This window comes from Cetorhinus maximus, chromosome 19, assembly GCF_964194155.1.
Source record: "Cetorhinus maximus chromosome 19, sCetMax3.hap1.1, whole genome shotgun sequence".
NCBI lineage: Eukaryota > Metazoa > Chordata > Chondrichthyes > Lamniformes > Cetorhinidae > Cetorhinus > Cetorhinus maximus.
Genome location: NC_135897.1, coordinates 91543100 through 91561333, shown reverse-complemented (window position 1 = coordinate 91561333; position 18234 = coordinate 91543100). Strand labels below are relative to the sequence as shown.

Here is an 18234-nt window from a genome sequence, read left to right as displayed (position 1 = left end):
ATGTTAGATGGAAGGGATTTTAGGCAAAAGTAACGCATGATCTTTTGAATTCTCTTCACAGCTTTGAAGTGTGCGGTGAATAGTCACTATGAGCAATGTGGCTCAGCCTGTCCAGCTACTTGTGTCAATCCCAACGCTCCATCCAGCTGTTCCCAGCCATGTGTAGAAGGCTGTGTTTGTGACAGTGGTTACGTTTTCTACAACGACAGATGTGTGCCAAGAAGTCAGTGTGGCTGCTGGTCTGGAGACAAACACTACCCAGTGGGATCTGAATTCTGGACAGATGATACCTGTTCAACAAAATGTCAATGTCCCTCTGCAGGCAGTAAACTAGTGTGCCGGAGTTCAACGTGTGGTACGGATTCATTCTGTGGAGTTGCGAACGGAGTTCCTGGTTGCTATCCGCATGCATACGGCATCTGCAGAGTTCATAACGACCCACACTACAATACGTTTGACAAAGCGACCCATCACTTCATGGGGACGTGCACCTATACGATCGCCAAGCTGTGCGCAAATTCCTCGTCTCTTCCATACTTCAACATCGAAGCGAAAAATGAAAATCGGGGCAACGCTAAAGTATCTTACGTTCAGAGAGTTGGAGTCTCTGTACACGGCCACAGTGTTTGGATCGTCAGGGGTGAATCTCACCGTGTGTTGGTAAGTGTCTTCTAGCTAGATTGTGTTTTCTAAAATTGTGCATCATGTGCTGGAATTATTCTGAATCGTTCCTTATTTGAAAGTTTTATTTTATTACAGTAGGAGGTGAATGATCAGGAATGTATTGTGCAATGTTAGGAGTGTTAGAATGCTTAATCTGACAGTTTCCAATTGTATGTAAAGTTAAGGAGAGTGTTGTGTGGATCTGCATAAAATGTGCACCAACCTGATGCTAAATATTGTCTTCACCCGACTCCTGCAGTCAGATCTCTGTTGACGTTTGTTGGGCCTATTGAGTGAAAGGATGCAGGACTGCTTTAGAAAGGGTGTTGTTCAATCTCCATGTTCCTCTTGTGTTCAGGTTGATGAAGTGTGGACGACGTTACCCGTGACCCTAGTTGGTGGCGCGGTGAGTGTGAGTAGGAGTGGAAGATACGTGGTCCTGGCGACAGATTTTGGGCTTGGTGTTTCCTATGACACTGATCATTCGGTGGAGGTGAAAGTGCCGAGTAGATATTTTAATCAGACTTGTGGTATGTGCGGAAACTACAATGGATTGAGAGAGGATGATTACATGAAACCCGATGGAGAGCAAGCCAAAGATTCGAATGAGCTGGGAAATAGCTGGAAGGTGCCACCGGATGATGCAGGTTGTGACCCAGGCAGCCTTGGGGAATGTGAGCCCGCTGATGAGATCCTCTACCAAAGCGATGATTTCTGTGGCCTGATCACGAGTCAGCAAGGTCCATTTGTAAAGTGCCACTCTGTAATAAATCCCAGTGGTACCTTCGAAAGCTGTGTCGTTGAACTGTGCCTGTTGGCAGGAAGCCGAGATGCTCTGTGCAACGTCCTCCAAATCTATGCCGATGCGTGTCAAAGTGCAGGAATGACCATTCCACTATGGAGAAACTCCACTTCCTGTCGTATGTATTTGCTTGCTCCTGTTGTCTTTGCTTTAATATTTCCTTATTGGAAGTCGGAGAAGCATTGCGCCTGAGAAAAGTCACTGTTGTTGTGATATTGCGTTATATGGTTCATTTTGTTACAGAATTGTAATTTCGCGTTGGAGTTCATTGACTTCGATTTGTTGAGATGTTTTCTTTCATACTTTCCATTCTTGTGATCCAGGTTGATTGAGAAAATATGTGTGTGTGTGTTTTTTTCTACATAAGTCTTACTTCTCGATTGTAGACATTTTCTGGTCTCAGAAAGCTGAAAGATTTTGTTGTACCTTCTTTGCTTTCAGCTGTCAAGTGTCCAAAGAATAGCCACTACAATGCATGTGGCAGTGCTTGTCCGGCCACATGCACGGACCGTTTTGCTCCAGAGAACTGCAGCAAGCCCTGTGTGGAGGACTGTGAGTGTAACATGGACTTTGTTCTCAGTGGAAGCTCCTGTGTGCCTGTTGAGAAGTGTGGCTGCATCTACAACAACAAATACTACGAAGTAAGTTGTACGAGCAATAGTAAGTGTTTTTGGCACCTACCATAAGGTTCTTGTGCGTGCAACTTGCTGCTTACCTGAGGAGCATGTAGCAATTTTGAAAATAACACTTGCTGTTTGTCTGTCAGAAAGGGACAGTGTTCTGGGACGAGGGATGTCTACAGCGGTGCCGATGCACTGGGAATGACCGGGTAGAGTGCGAAGCGGCGTCTTGTGGACCAGAGGAAATTTGCAAAGTGCAGGATGGAAACTTGGGATGTCACCGAGCAGACACTGCGAACTGCCACATTTACGGTGACCCGCACTATACGACATTTGACAGTAAACTGTACCACTTCCAGGGTGCCTGCAATTATACTGTGACAGAGACTTGTGGAAATACGTCCGTTCAATTTTCTGTGACAAGTCGGAACGAGCACAGAGGCAGCCCAACATGGTCTGCTATGAATTCCGTTGCTTTGCGACTTGATGACCTTCATGTTGCAGTGAGGAAAAATAAGCTTGTTTATGTGAGTAATGTTCCTGGTGGGTGGAGTTTTCGGAATTAATGTAGTGTTGAAGAGAGGTAGTTGTATTACTAATGGTGGTAATGTTTTGTTTAGGTTGATGGAGTGAGGGTTGAGCTCCCTGTGAGTCCACATTCTTCAGTCAGAGTTTCACTGGTAGGATCATTTGTCGTGGTCCAGACGGACTTTGGTCTTCAGCTGAAGTTTAATGGAGATGATGAACTGTTTGTAGTGGTGGATGAGAGATACAAAGGACAGCTGTGTGGCTTGTGTGGTACCTATACAGATGACCAGCTGGATGACTTCTTGAAGCCAGATGGAATTCTAGCCTTGGATTCCAATCAATTTGGAAACAGCTGGAGAGTTACTGATGATGACTGGCTGTGAGTATTTCCTGCACCGTATTGTCAATTAAGGTAAATGCAGTGTGACTGGTAAGACTTTGCAGAGAACGAGGAGCTATGGCATCAGGTACAATGAGTGTACTATTTGGTTGATGTAGAAGGGATTGATTTACATGACAGCAAGCCTGGGACTTCCTGTAAATGTCCAAATGAACATGTGTGTTTAGTCCTGTTTGACCTGTATGGCTTGCAGTGCAGTGCAAACGTGAAATGAATTTTCTAGTATTGGTATTGGGATATATGATATTGAAATATCACAGATGCATAATAGAAGTATGCTCGTATCTTTTGGATGTATTTTGAGGGACCAGTTTTGTTAGCAGCTAGTATTCTTTTCCCTTCCCTATTCATTGGCATTTGAGGAGGATGAAATAAAATGGAAGATTTCTTTATTTAGGACAGGAATCATACATGATTTTCCTTGCATAGGTGTAATCAAACCGCTCCACCGCCACCGACCTGTGAGCCATCGTCAAATGAAGAGGCCGAGGAACACTGCAAAATTATTTTGGCAAGCAATGGTCCTTTCAAAGATTGTCACTGGTATATCCCTCCTCAGTTGTACTTTGAAAGCTGTGTGTACGATTATTGTGCCACTGGAGGAGATTCTGTGCTGCTGTGCAACGCTCTGAGGTCATACGCTTCAGCCTGTGATGCAGCTGGTGTAGTTCTGGGAGACTGGAGGGAACAGAGCGGCTGTGTTGACACAAGTAAGTTTGATATCACGTATCTTTCCTGGTTCTTTTTGTCTATTTTATTTCCCAGTCCTTCTGAACAGTTATACTGATAAAACACAATTTCCCTTCGAAACACGTGCCAATTATTAATAATCAGATGTGCCAGGGATTAGTTGAGGTAAGTTATTCAATTGACATTGAGGTCACCCCTTTTTAAGATTTTGAATATATATTCAGTATCGGTTCTCTTGAAATAGTAACGCTTCAGTATTTGTACATTTCTGCTCATCCTATTAAAATGTGATCTCGAGTGTGTTTTGTGTGATGTTTCTGGTACATGATCAGGATAATGATAAAAGAATCAGTAGATCTAATGCTGAATTGTTCTAGTGTGGATCTACAATAGAAAGGACTATTTTTTCTTTGCTACTGAATCTATTTGTTAAGTTTGCAGAGGCGGTGTAAGTCACAAAAATGGAACTCTGTTTTACTGTTCACAAAGTGCCCAATGAGAAGCATGAATAGATGGATTACAACCAAATCCTCTTACCCTACTGTAATTGGTGATTGAACATACATGATTTCCACCACAGGAATGTCATCACCAAAGTTCCACTCTGCATAGAAGCAGCAGCCAGTATCTCAGTTATCGGGAATATATGGTGTTCTTTCTTTTCCCGCATGAATTGAATAATTCTGCCCGTTGATTTTCTCTGTCATATTTGCAGGATTAATCTTTGAAAGGGAGTGTGAAGAATTTTCAAACTGATTGCAGCCAGTTGATTGTAATTCCGAAGGAACTTCCTTGCGATGGTTTTATCCGGTTTCAGATACGAGTATTATGCTGTGTGTAATGCCGGGTGTATTAAAGATGCAAACAAATGTTCTGTATTGAACCCACAGGTTGTGCATTGGACTGTAATTTTGATGTTGACCTGTGCAATTGGACACAATCCAAGACAGATAACTTGGACTGGAAACGCAGGAGTGGATCGACACCATCAGCTCACACAGGGCCGTCTTATGACCACACGACTGCAGGTAGGTGATGTGAGATTCTTATCTTACCACTAACGGCTGAGAGAGCAGAAGATCTGTTTCTAACCGGTGAGCATAATTGTGTGTCCAGGTGGTTACTATATCTACATTGAAGGCAATGATGGCAGTGAAGGAGACAGAGCGCAACTGATCAGTGCTCCATGTAAAAAGGCAGGAGCTCAGTGCTTGCGATTCTGGTACCACATGTATGGAGTAGCTCGAAGCATGGCTTTGAAAGTTTACCAGGTTGAAGGTGGGATACCAGTACTAATGTGGTCGGAGACAGGAAATAAGGGAAACAAATGGATCGCAGGAGAAGTGGGCCTACACCTCTCGGGCAATTCTCAGGTGAACTTTATGAATAATATTCTTGAGATTTTTTGCGATTTTGTTTTGTGATGAACTCGGGCAACTTGTGTCTTTAATTGAATTCAAGAGGAGTTTTTGTTCCCTTTGATGAAATAGAACTTGTTAATTACAAATCAGAGGAGATATCTGAAGTTGTTTCAACAAAATAGTGAATTGTTGCCCAGTGTTACTGGAAGAGTGCTAATGCAATTCGATTATCTGAGTTGCCATTGCCATCTTTTGCTTGCTGATATTGTGATGCATTCTCTTGAAGATCCTCATTGAGGCAGTTCGGGGCAATGACTATCGCAGTGATGTTGCTGTGGATGACATCTCCTTCCATACTGGATGCTGTGGAGGTTTGTAGACATGATACATTTGTCTGACATATATTGTGGCTGATTTGTTTTTGTGACTTAAGTACAGATGAAACTTAGCACCGCTTTTAGTTTTGATGCTTGCTGAATCCCTTGTCACAATGTGATTGCGTTTTTTAGTTTTCCCCTTTTATCTAGGCTGGGACGTTGATTTGATTTGTATGTTTTGTAAGATGTTGCTTCTGCTGAGTTTTTACCTTTTTCTTCTCTGCAGTCACATGCCTTACTACAGCCTCAACAGTATCTCCGACTACAACGAGTACAGTGACTCCTGACTCAACAGGTATAAAAAAGCAGCCTACGTGTGGTGTGGGACATTGATTATCCTATTGTTATTGTAGCCTCATTGATGATTGTTTTTTTGTAGATGATTTGAGACTATTACTTTAAGCACCAAAGATATGATTACATTATTTTCAGTGAAAATTATTTTAATTTGCTTTTTACGCATCACTATAGCAAATAACATTGGAACAAACCTTAACATTTAATTTGCTTTGCCCACCTGTCAGTACGATAAGCTCATTTTTCCAGTGGTGGTGAGTAATGTAAGGCATGCACTTTTAAGATGTAAGGATCCCTTGTATTTTAAGTGTCAGGCATTGACATTGAGCATTGATCTCACAGTAATCTCCATAAGTTTCTGTGTTTACCCTTGTTCGCTGTCCAATGAGCTAAGTAGACAGAAATGTTGAATTCATTGCCAAACCAAATGAAAAGATTTGCATTGCCATCCAATAAAAGGTAGAGAACTGTCATTAATAAATGTGAATTTTGATATTTGAGAATTGTATTTTATGCCTCCCGCATTAATAAGTAGCCATTGCATAAATTGCCGAGTCTTCCCTCTATTGTTTATCTGGTTAAGATCAGAAGGGCTCAACTTTGAATTCGGTTGCAGTTAGAAGCTAAAATTGGCCTACAAAAATTATAAATCCTAGCTTCAAAAAAACTATTAATCCTGATTTCAAAAAAAATTAAGATGGGAAAATTGACCAGGATTTGCAAAGTTGACCATGGCCCTTGCTGAGAAATTGGTGTGTGTGTGTGTGTGTGTGTGTGTATAAGTGTGTGGCCACAATTTTACGCTGATTGAGCAGGCGCGTGCCCAACCTGAAATTGCACGAGAAGACATTGGGCGCATGTCACGATGTCTTTGCGCTCGCATGCAATATTACGGTTGGCAGGCATGCACAAGAGGTGGAAGCATGCCCGCTGACAACCATTTGGGCAATTAAACCCATTTACAAGCCAATTGAACAGAATTTTACGTTGTCCGTGCAATTTCATGCTCGTCATATGGGCAACACGGGCAGGCGGCCAATCCACTTTTTCATATTTCTCAACCAAGGGCGGGATAAAAGGGGACCGGTGCAATGGCAGTGTGAGTTGTTAGGAGTTCAGGCAAGAGTTTGCTGCTGCTTTATTGCTGAGATATCATACCTTTTCCTGTGGTTTCTGCTGAAGTCTTTGCTTTGTTAGCTTTGTTTTGAGGATTCTTTTGTTTTTCCAGCTCTCTTGGAGAATTTCTGCTGAATGCGCCCTTCAGTGTACGAGACAGTGCCATCTGCATTTCAGCAGATGGGGATTGTTTACTCCACTGGTGGAACCTCCTCTGAAGAGGAAGAGAGGGGCAGAAGGGAGTGGGGGCCAGGTGTCCGCAGGTGTCATCCCAGAGAGCGGCATGTGGGAGGAGAGGAGCAGGCACAGGAGGTGCAGGGCCAGTAGAGAGTGCAAGGCGGAATGGGCCACAGAAGACACCACTATCCTTCAGCCAGAGTGTACAGGCAGCAATCCAACTACCTCAATATGTCTGAGGTCCAGTGCCGAAGGAGGCTTAGCATCTCTAGGGACACCATGGCATCCATTTGCCAGATGATTGGGCCAGAGATAGCCTCCACCTGCGTGAGTGGGCACCTATGCCAGTGGCTCTCAAGGTCACAGTAGCCCTCAATCATTTCACATCCGGCTCTTTTCGGGGTCATTGGTGGATCTGTGTGGAGTGTCCCAGTCAGCTGTCTACAATTGCGTCAAGATGGTCACTGACGCTCTCTTTAGACAGGCCATGACATTCATTCATTACTGGATGGACGGAGCCAGCCATGGGCTTCCCAGCAATTGCTAGGTTCCCCCACATCCAGGGTGCCATAGATTGCACTCAGGTGGCCATCAAGGCGCCAGCAAGTGGACCAGGTACTATCATTAACAGAAAGGGCTTCTACTCCATCAACATGCAGTTAGTATGCGATCACAAGACACAAATTCTGCAAGTCTGTGCAAGGTACCCTGGCATACAGATGCATACATCCTGTGTCCCTCCCTGCGGCCAAGGCTTTACGTAGCTCCTGCTTGGTTGGATGGTTGGCTGCTGGGTGACAAAGGATATCCCTTGAAAAGATGGCTCATGACGCCACTCTGACACCCAAGGACAGAGGTGGAAGAGAGATACAATAGGAGTCATCACAAGAACGTGATTGAGAAGACCGTTGGGCTACTGAAGTTGAGGTTCCAATGCCTGGACTGATCAAGGGTACGTTGCAATATCCTCCAGAGCACGTGTTGCTTATAATTGTTGTCTGCTGTGCACTGCACAATCTGGCACTGGCAAGGGGGGACCTACTAGAGGATGAGGATAGCAAGGCAGCTCTGCAGACCTCAGAGGGGAGGGGAGGTGAGGGTGTAGTGGTACTGTTGCTGGAATAGTGACCCAGAGACCTAAGGTAATGCCGTGGGGACCTGGGTTCGAATCCCACCACAGCCACTGGTGGAAATTGAATTCAATAAAAATCAGGAATTAAAAGTCTAATGATGACCACAATTGTCGTAAAAACCCACTTGCCCTTTAGGGAAGGAAATCTGCCATCCTTGTCTGGCCTACATGTGACTCCAGACCCACAGCAATGTGGTTGACTTTTAACTGCCCTCTACCCTAGCAAGCCAGTCAGTTGTATCAAACAGCTACAAAGCCTCAAAAAAGGAATGAAATGGGATGGACGACCTAGGCACTGACAACGGCAAACTCAGCCCTGTCAACCCTGCAAAATCCTCCTTACCAACATCTGGGAGCTGTTTCACAGACAAGTCAAGCAACAGCCAATTCGATTCGATTCACTCCACGTGACATCAAGAAATGGCTGAATGCACCGGATAGTGCAAAGGCTAGGGACCTGGCAATAGTACTGAAGAACTTGCAATGCCCCTAGCCAAGCTACAATACTGGCATCTACCCAGTTGTGTGGAAAATTGCCCAAATTGCTCCAGGACATCACTGCAGGAGTTCCATCTTCAGCTGCTTCATCAATGACCTTCCTTTCATCATAAGGTCAGAAGTGGGATGTTCATTGATGATTGAACAATGTTCAGCACCATTTGCGACTCCTCAGATACTGAAGCAGTCCATGCCCAAATGCAGCAAGACCTGGACAATATCCAGGCTTGGGCTGACAAGTTCCAAGTAACATTCACACCACACAAGTGCCTGGCAATGACCATCTCCAACAAGAGAGAATCTAACCATCGCCCCTTGACATTCAATGGCATTACCATCACTGAGCCCCTTACTATCAACATCCTGGGGGCTACCATTGACCAGAAGCTGAACTGGACTAGCCATATACTGTGGCTGCAAGAGCAGGTCAGAGGCTAGGAATCGTGTGATGAGTAACTCACCTCCTGACTCCCCAAAACCTGTCCACCATCTACAAGGCACAAGTCAGGAGTGTGTTGGAATACTCCCCACTTTCCTGGGTAAGTGCAGCTCCAACAACACTCAAGATGCTTGACACCACCCAGGACAAACCAACCCGTTTGATTGGCACCACATCCACAAACATTCACTCCCTCCACCTCCGACGCACAGTAGCAGCAATGTGTATCATCTACAAGATGCACTGCAGGAATTCACCAAGGCTCCTTAGACAGCACCTTCCAAACCCACGACCACTACCATCTAGAAGGACAAGGGCAGCAAATAGGTGGGAACATCACCGTCTGGAAGTTCGCCTCCAAGCCAGTCGCCATCCTGACTTGGAAATATATCGCTGTTCCTTCACTGTCGCTGGGTCAAATTCCTGGAACTCCCTCCCTAACAGCACTGTGAGTGTTCCTACACCACATGGACTGCAGCGGCTCAAGAAGGCAACTTCTTCTCAAGGGCAGCTAGGGAAGCCCAGCCAGCAAAGCCCACATCCCGTGAATGAATAAAAAAAAAGGATGACAGTACTGATGGATCTGATAAGGACGGGGAGGCAGATGTGAGGAACCCTCAGAGAGGCAGGAACACCAGGGAGGCCTTGATTCTACGCACCTTCTGCTAGGCTGCCAAGGCATGGCTTAAATCTTATGGCAAGGTGGGGGGAGCCTCCTTACATTTCTGAGGAGGCAATCATATGACTCCAATGTCGAATCAGGATCTTTGTAATTAAGTTTGCTGCCCCTGCCATCTATCATAAGGCACTACTGAGCCCTGCACCTATAGAAAGCATGAAGGTCACTCAGGCCATTGAAGCAAAATCCAGATTTATATCTTTTCCAGAGTTGTATAAAAGGGCCATGACATAGTTTTGTGTTTACTGTCACACAAAAATAATACATAACATAGATAAAATGAAAGAATGTCACCCATGAAAACTCCCTTTTGTGCCTTAAACTTACACTTGCTGCGCCTTTGTGCCTCCACCCCACCCACCACCCCCCAGCCTTGCTGGCAGTGGCATTGGAGGCAGCTTTCTGACTCTGCTGTCGTGTCAGCCCTGATGACCTTGATGGTCATCCTCTGATCGGTGGGTCCTGGGCAGGTTCTGCCTGGGAGGGCGCGACCAGCGACATGGTTGGACTCTCCTCAGTCATCGCAGCCTCATTAGATTCCATGGTCACTGGCAGAGGGGCAGAGGAACTTCTGTCGTCGTCCAGTGTGCCATGAGAAGAGCCCACATAGACAACAGGCAGCTTGTCCACCCGCAGTAGTATCTCTGGGCCTCCCCACTCACCATTGATGGACACACCTAACAGAGAGACTAGGTGCCTCATCCATGTCTCACACTGGCATTGACCTCCTGAGTTCATTGCGTGGGCTTGCAGGTCTGAGTGTGACCCAGGAACCCTGAATCTGTTCCTGGAGCTGAATCTCCATGAGAGTCACCACTCTCTCAATGGAGGAGGCTGTGTGCTCAGTGTTCAAGATCAACACAGTGCTCAAGCTCTGCATGGACTCTTCCATGACAGGGATCATGGCATGCAGACCCTCAGGGATCTCTGCCAGATCGCGCATCCTGCTGGACACCCAACAGATTTTGTCTGATGGACAACTCCAGAGGCTCGTCTTCTCAGACTCAGACTCAGCATGGTCCTGGTCTCCAGCAGTCCTCCGACAGCCAGCACTCTCTGCCTCCACCAGCTCCTCATGCGAGTGTGCCATGCCTCTCCACAGTGCACTACCATCTGAGTTGATGCACTAATGCCCACTGACGTGCTTGTATCTGCGCTGGTGCCTAGTAGCGAGAGAGGGTGTGATGCTGGTGGATCTGTCTGCAGCTTGTCCTCAGGTGTCAAGGGAGGGTTCTCAGGGTGCCAGCAGCCTCTGGAAGATTGAGGAAGGAAGACAATATGTCAGTATTATCAATCATCACATAGTCAATGTGCATGCTAGGCAGGCTGGTGAGGCAATGGACAACTGCATCATGGTGGCATCATGATTGCTTGATCACTGGGGACTCTTACTTAGAACTTCTCATTTGAGATGAGATGGCCCTACAATGTTTGCACACACCACCAGTCTCGCATCTGTCCACTGGACTCTTACCTTCCTCCGAGACCCCTGCCTCTCCGTGACCTAAGGACCTTGCTCCATGTTAGCACTCTAACTGTAGAGCGTCCATCTCACATTTGCTGAATATGAGCAGGTTGGCCACCCCACTACCCATTCTTCTGCACTCCACACATTCTGGCTTCTCTTCTCCCATTCTGGAAAAAAGTGCATTAATTAGTCCACCTTGTACCTTCAACACCATACCAGTCTCCCTACCCCGACCCCAATCCCCCACCCCACCCCTGGAGGACCAGGTTGAGGAGCCCATCAGATTTGCACATCCCACTCTTCTATGCCCACAAGGCTAGCAGCCACATCTCCCAACCTTGTCTGGCACAGGTATATGTGCCTTTTATCACTCTGAATCTTACGCACCTGAGCGCCATGAAAGACAGCCACCCTTCATGACATCTCCACACAGTACCATTCCAATTCGGTACTCACCCTTGCTGAGCGCAAAATATCATTAAACTGTTTGCGGCACTAGATCCAGGAATGATACACAATGTCATGCCTGTTGACCTGAGCTGCCACCACTGTCCAGGCCTTCTTTGTCTGGTGTGGTGACCTCCTTTGCCATCCCATGGCATGAGTTGGTCTCGTCTGACACTCACTACCTCCACTAGAGCGCTCAGGCACTCGCCCGAGAAGCGGGGACCAGAGTGCCCGTTGGCATTGCCCTCCCTCCTGGTGTGCCCAGCAGGTGCTGAGGCCATAATTGCTGCAAATTTTACAGTCTCTCCTGAACAGCTCCCTGAGGCTCCTAACCAACTCCTGGCAGCCTTAGGGAGCTGCCTGTGCTGATTTTAAATGCCCTACTGGGTCCCCATTGGATCTGGTGCCTGCCAAGCAGCTGCCCCTGCTGCCAGCGCTTCGCCATACTCTAGGTGTGTTTCACACACACATACATATGCATGCCCCTTCATTGGCCAGCTGGCATGAAATCGATTTCAAGGTCTGATCGCAGTGCAAGTGGAAATCGGGGCCGCTCCTGAGCCTGCTGAGTGTGCGCACCCAACCAATGCAAAATTCAGACCTAAATGCGTATATGTGCATGTGTATGCATGCGTGTGTATGTGTCTGTATTTATGTATATGTGTGCATATGTGCCTGCATGGGTGTGTGTACATGTGTGTATGCGTGTGTGTAACACGCATGTGTGCGCATGTGTATTTTTTTTTATTTGTTCATTGGATGTGGATGTCGCTGGCTGGGCCAGCATTCATTGCCCATCCCTAAATTCCCTTGTGTAGAGGGCATTTAAGAGTCACGTTGCTGTGGATCTGGAGTCACATGTAAGGATGGCAGATTTTCTTCCCTAAAGGACATTTGTGAACCAGATGGGTTTTTACAACAATCAGCAATGGTTTCATGGTCATCATCAGGCTTTTTTTTTAAATTCCAGATTTTTATTGGATTCAAATTCCCCAACAGCACTAGCAAACCTCCCCAGAAGGATGTTGGTCCCGTTCCAGTTCAGGTGCAACCTATCTGCCTTCTACAGGTCCCACCGCCCCCAGAAATGGTCCCAATGCCCCAGAATTCTAAAGCCCTCCCTCCTGCACCATCTCTTCAGCCACACATTCATCTGGACTAACCTCCTATTTCTATGCTCACTAGTGCGTGGCACCGGAAGTAACCAGAGATTACAACCTTTGAGGTCCTGTTTTTTAATCTGTTTCCTAGCACCTTAAATTCTGCTTGCAGGACCTCATCCCTCTTTCTACCTATGTCGTTGGTACCAATATGTACCACGATCTCTTGTCTGTTTGCCTTCCCCCTCAGAATGCCCTGCAGCAGTTCAGTGACATCCTTGACCCTGGCACCAGGAATGCAACATACCATCCTGGAGACCCGTCCACGGCCGCAGAAACGCCTGTCTGTTCCCCTTACTATCGAGTCTCCTACCACTATTGCTTTTCCCCACTTTTTCCTCCCCACCTTTGCAGCTGAGCCACTCACAGTGCCATGAGCGTGGCTGCACTCCCCAGAGGAACTGTCACACCCATCATTTTCCAACACAGAAAAACGGTTCTCAAGCGAGATGCACCCTGGGGATTTCCTGACTACCTGCCTGACACCTTTCTTCTGACTGATGGTCACCCATTCCCTCTCTGTCTGCACTTCCGTAAGCTGTGGGGTGACCATATCTAAAAACGTGCTATCCACAAAACTCTTAGCCTCGCGGATGCACCTCAGTGCCTTCAGCTGCCGCTCAAGCTCCAAAACTTGGAGCTCAAGTACCTGCAGCTGGTGGCACTTCCCGCAAACGTTGTCGGTCAGAGCGCAAGAAGCGTCTAGGACTTCCCACATGTTGCAGGCAGTACATAACATGGGACTGAGCTGACTTGCCATGCCTCTAGTTGAAAAAAAAAGCCCTTACTTTAAGTTAAATGCAGTAAAAAAAATTAAATTATTTATGTACCTTACCTTTCCTTAGCTTAATCTATTTTAAACTGGAGAAAAAAACTGGAGAAAAACACTTACCCACTACTCACCAATCAGCTCTCACCTTTGTGCTGACGTCACTTTTTGAAGCTTCCCCGCACTCGCGCTGGTTCTGATCTCTCTGCCGCTCTCTCACGCTGTCTTGTGATGTCACTCTTATTATTTTCAACAAGAACTGACTGCAGGATATCCTTCCCTGCCCCTTATCTACCCCCTCAGGAATATAAAATATACCATGGCGCTATTTGAAGGACAACAAGGGAGCTCTTCGCTTCCTACTCAATATTTATCTCTCAACCAACATAGTTAACACAGAACAAAATAAAAACCTGTTTTTATTTTGTTTTGGATTTCCAGCATCCGCAGTAGCTTTTAGCTTTTTGTAGTTAACACAGATTAGTTGGCCATTTATTTTATTGTTTGCGGGATTTTGCTTTATGCTGATTGGCTGCAGCATTTCTCAGCATTACTATAGTGATGACAATTCCAAACTGTTTCCTGGGATGTCCCAGGAACTTGGAAGGACATTAAAAACCAATTGTAATATCCACTTTCGCTACTGCTGATAGGGCTTGGGGGAGCCTATACATTGTCTTTTGGTTGCAACAAATTATGTTCACCAGCCTTCTGTCCTGCTAGCATGTTTCTACTGCTAGAAATGGACAGACATTATTTCATAAGCAGTAAAATATAAAATGGTAGCTTTATGAACCAGCATAGCTACTTAAAGCTGCCTCCACACTAGCGGTTGTTATATTTCAGCCAGAGCTAGAGGCAACAATGTTGACAGTGGTTTCACTTAAGCTGAATATGACAAGATTGAACAAGTCATAGAAGCATTATATTGCCACTTTGGAACAAAAGCAATTTTTAGCATGGTATCTGTGCCAAAATTGCAGTATGTAGCATCAAAGAAACAAACAAGTGACAACAAGTGTAGAAATTTTGATCCTGTGTCTTTTTGTGTGATTTAGGTAATTACAATGGTGACCCTGGTGATGACATTATTATGCCTAATGGCAGCCTTGCAACAGATTCTAATAAACTAGGAGAAAGTTGGCAAGTACCTGATGGGGTAACTGAGTAAGTATACACAACTTAAATGATTTTTTTTACAAGTAATAATTAAAATAATTTTAAGAAATCATCCTTGGGAAGTGGGTGTCACTGACAAGACTTTTATTGTCCATCCAATTGAGAATGTGCTTAGTGGGTCACAATTAGCATTGGGCCCTTTGGACTAGGAAATGAATAGATATCCAATATTCTGTTCCTAATCAGCATCCTGCCAGAAATGGACCAAGCCCAATTAGGAAGACTCTTGTAAGAGATTAACATGCTGACTATCACATTCTAGACTCAACATACAGCAGTAAATTGCATCTTCATAGCTCCCTTGAAAAGTATCCCATGGTAATTCACAGAGGAATGAGGAAAACCAATGTCAACCCAAAGATCGAGACACTAGGAGGGGCATCTAATAGCTAGGTCTTCCTCCTACCTTCTCCTGGACCACAACCCCACCACTGAACTTCAAGCCATGGTTTCCAGGACTCTCACTGACCTCATCTCCTCTGGAAAACTTCCCTCCACAACTCCACCTCACTCCCAGCCCCAAACAACCTTCTCCTACCTCTTGCCCAAAATCCACAAACAGGACTGTCCTGGCAGCCCTATTGCTTCAGCTTGTTCCTACCCCATTGAACCTATTTCTTCCTATCTTGAATTTACTTTTTCTTCCCTTGTCCAGAATCTCCCCATCTACATCCATGACTCTTCTGATGCCCTACAACATTTCAACAATTTCCTGCTCCTAACCATCCCCTCTTCACTATGGAATCCAATCCCTCTACATCTCCATCTCCCACCAAGACAGTCTGAGGGTTTTCCATTATTTCCTTGAACAGAGGCTCAACCATTCCCCATCCACCACCAGCCTCCTCCACCTGGCTGAACTTGTTCTCTAATTTAACAACTTCTCCTTCAACTCCACTCACGTCCTCCAAATAAAAGGTATTGCTATGGGTACCTGCATGGATCCTATCTATGCCTGCCTTTTTGTAGGCTATGTTGAACATTTCTTGTTCCAGTCCCATACTCGCACCCCCTCAGCCAACTCTTTTTCCAGTACATTGATGACTGTATTGATGTCATGCCCTGCTATGACCCTGAACTGGAAAACTTAATCAATTTTGCTTTCAATTTCCACCCTTCACTCACTTTCACATGGTCCATCCCCCACTCTTCCCTTCCCTTCCTCAACTTCTCTGTCTCCATTTCTGGCAATAGACTATCAACTAATATTCATTACAAGCCCACTGACTCACACAGCTACCTCAACTACGCTTCCTTACATCCTGCTTCCTGTAAGGACTTCATTCCATTCTCCCAGTTTCCCCATCTCCATTGCATCTGTTCTAATGATGCAACCTTCCATAACAGTGCTTCTGACATGTCTTCCTTTCACCTCAGCTGAGGATTTCCCCCACCTTCGTTGACATGACCCTCAACCGTGTCCAACCCATTTCCCGCACTTATGCTCTCACCCCTTAACCTCACTCCCAAAACTGTGATTGGGTTCCCCTTGTCCTCACCTTCCAACCCACAAGCCTCTGCATCCAAAGGATCATCCTCTGGCATTCTCGCCACTTCCAGCATGATGCCACCACCAGATATATCTTCCCGCCCAGCTTTCCAAAGGGACCTTTCCTTCCTCAAAAGACTTGTCCACTCCTCAATCACTTGCAAAACCTTGCTCCCTTCCCACGGCACCTTCCCATGCAATCACAGGAGATGTTATCTCCTCACTGCCCAAGGCCCCAAGGGAAGTACAGAGTGAGAAGAGGACTGAGTGCTAAATCAGGAATTTGGTATAGGCGGGAATTCAGTGCAGAGGGGGAAAGTGGTGCTGCTTTTTATACCTTTTTTACAGCCTCCAGTAGCTGTTAGTGTTCTTCTTTTGTCTCCAAGCTAGGCGACTTGCTGTTACATTAGCTGTGTAAATTAATAACTAATTGACTAAATAAATAAGGCTAGACAGACATGGCAGGGATGGCGGTGCCATGACTGCAATGTGTGAGACTTTGTAGAATACATTTCGGACAACCATATCTGAGGTAAGTGTCTGCAGCTTTAGCAACTTTGGCTCAGAATTGCTGAGTTGGAGTCTGAGTTGCAGAGATTGCAGAGCTTCAGGGAAGAGTTACTTGAACACTGTTCCAGGAGGCACACCTCTCAGATTAGGTCAAACTTTAGAGTTGGTCAGTGCTCAGGGACAGGAGGTTGTGACTGCGAATCAGGCAAATATGGGGACCCAGCAGATAGTGATAGAGGAAACTCAGCCCTGACATTGACTAACAGGTACGAGGTGCTTGCTACCTGTGTGGATGAAGAAAAAACTACCAGGTGGATGAGCAAACTCACCATGCGTACACTAAATTGGTTCCTGGGATGAGGGTTTTTTTTTCCTTTCACAGGATGTGGGTGTCACTGGCAAGGCCAGCATTTATTGCCCATCTCGAATTTCCTTTGAGAAAGTGGTGGTGAGCCGCCCTCTTGAACCGTTGCAATCCACGTGGTGTAGGTACACTGTTATGACCACAGCTGCTGTTAGTTGCTGCACAAACCAAATCCCAGAGTGAAACTTGGCTTACAGGCCATAACCTTTTTTTGTATCCTGAAAACAAGAAGAAGATGTATCAATTTCAGCAGTAAGAGGTCCAGTAACACTTTTGGGATTTTAATATTTAAAAGGAAAAGTTTTATCAACAAGAATAAAAGAAAACTTCAGCACACATGATTACAGTTACACAGTTAAACTTAGTATTACAAAACATTCCCAAAGAAAACTCTTTACTTGGTCAAACCCACAGGTAAACACCTCTAGACAACATTCCCTTATAGATGTTAACTATAAAGAAGCCCAATAATATTATCTAAAGCAAACTGCTGTAGCTTCAATAAAGGCATACCACATGGCCTCTACCCTCATCCACTCTGCAGTGGAATCCACTTCAGAATGAAACTGCTTGTTGCAGCCCAAGACTTTTCTGGCTTGACTGGATGGCTGATTCAAATGGCATCTTCTCCCAGCCCAGAATTCCAGCTATAGCTCAATGGCTCAAACAGCTCCAGCTATCTACTTAGCACCAGCTCAACAACTCCAGCTATCTCTCCCGTAGCTCTCCACAGTAACCTAAAATACCTTTTTTCTCTTTCATCTCTGGTTCCATTGTTCTCACACGTCTTTGAAACTCAAATCCTTCCAAATATAAAATCTTTTATGTATCTACCTTGTCTTTGCTTTCGGGTCAATAAAACATAATATCCCCACTGCTAATTACCTATGAAATTCCTGCAAGATGCAAACATGTTTCTTGATACCCCTAACTCCCCTTTGATATTTGAACAAACTCTCAACTTATCTAAAATGCAAATGTTAGATCTAATCTATTTACTGGTACCTCAAACTTAACACCTCTATCTGTTTCATGTTTCAAACACCCCATACATCCTGCCCCCTATCAA

The 18234-nt window shown here is 45.5% G+C and overlaps 1 protein-coding gene across 1 annotated transcript in view; it reads left to right on the top strand.

Annotated features, from left to right (window-relative positions):
• Nucleotides 1-18234, top strand: part of LOC144694277 (IgGFc-binding protein-like) — a 76762-nt gene that overhangs the window by 15500 nt on the left and 43028 nt on the right. The window contains exons 24-33 of the mRNA XM_078564615.1: nucleotides 62-660; nucleotides 1022-1583; nucleotides 1907-2106; nucleotides 2706-2992; nucleotides 3443-3723; nucleotides 4594-4731; nucleotides 4820-5076; nucleotides 5351-5435; nucleotides 5668-5736; nucleotides 14682-14790. Of these exons, the coding sequence (XP_078420741.1) occupies nucleotides 62-660; nucleotides 1022-1583; nucleotides 1907-2106; nucleotides 2706-2992; nucleotides 3443-3723; nucleotides 4594-4731; nucleotides 4820-5076; nucleotides 5351-5435; nucleotides 5668-5736; nucleotides 14682-14790 (2587 nt within the window). The remainder of the gene's footprint in view (nucleotides 1-61; nucleotides 661-1021; nucleotides 1584-1906; nucleotides 2107-2705; nucleotides 2993-3442; nucleotides 3724-4593; nucleotides 4732-4819; nucleotides 5077-5350; nucleotides 5436-5667; nucleotides 5737-14681; nucleotides 14791-18234) is intronic.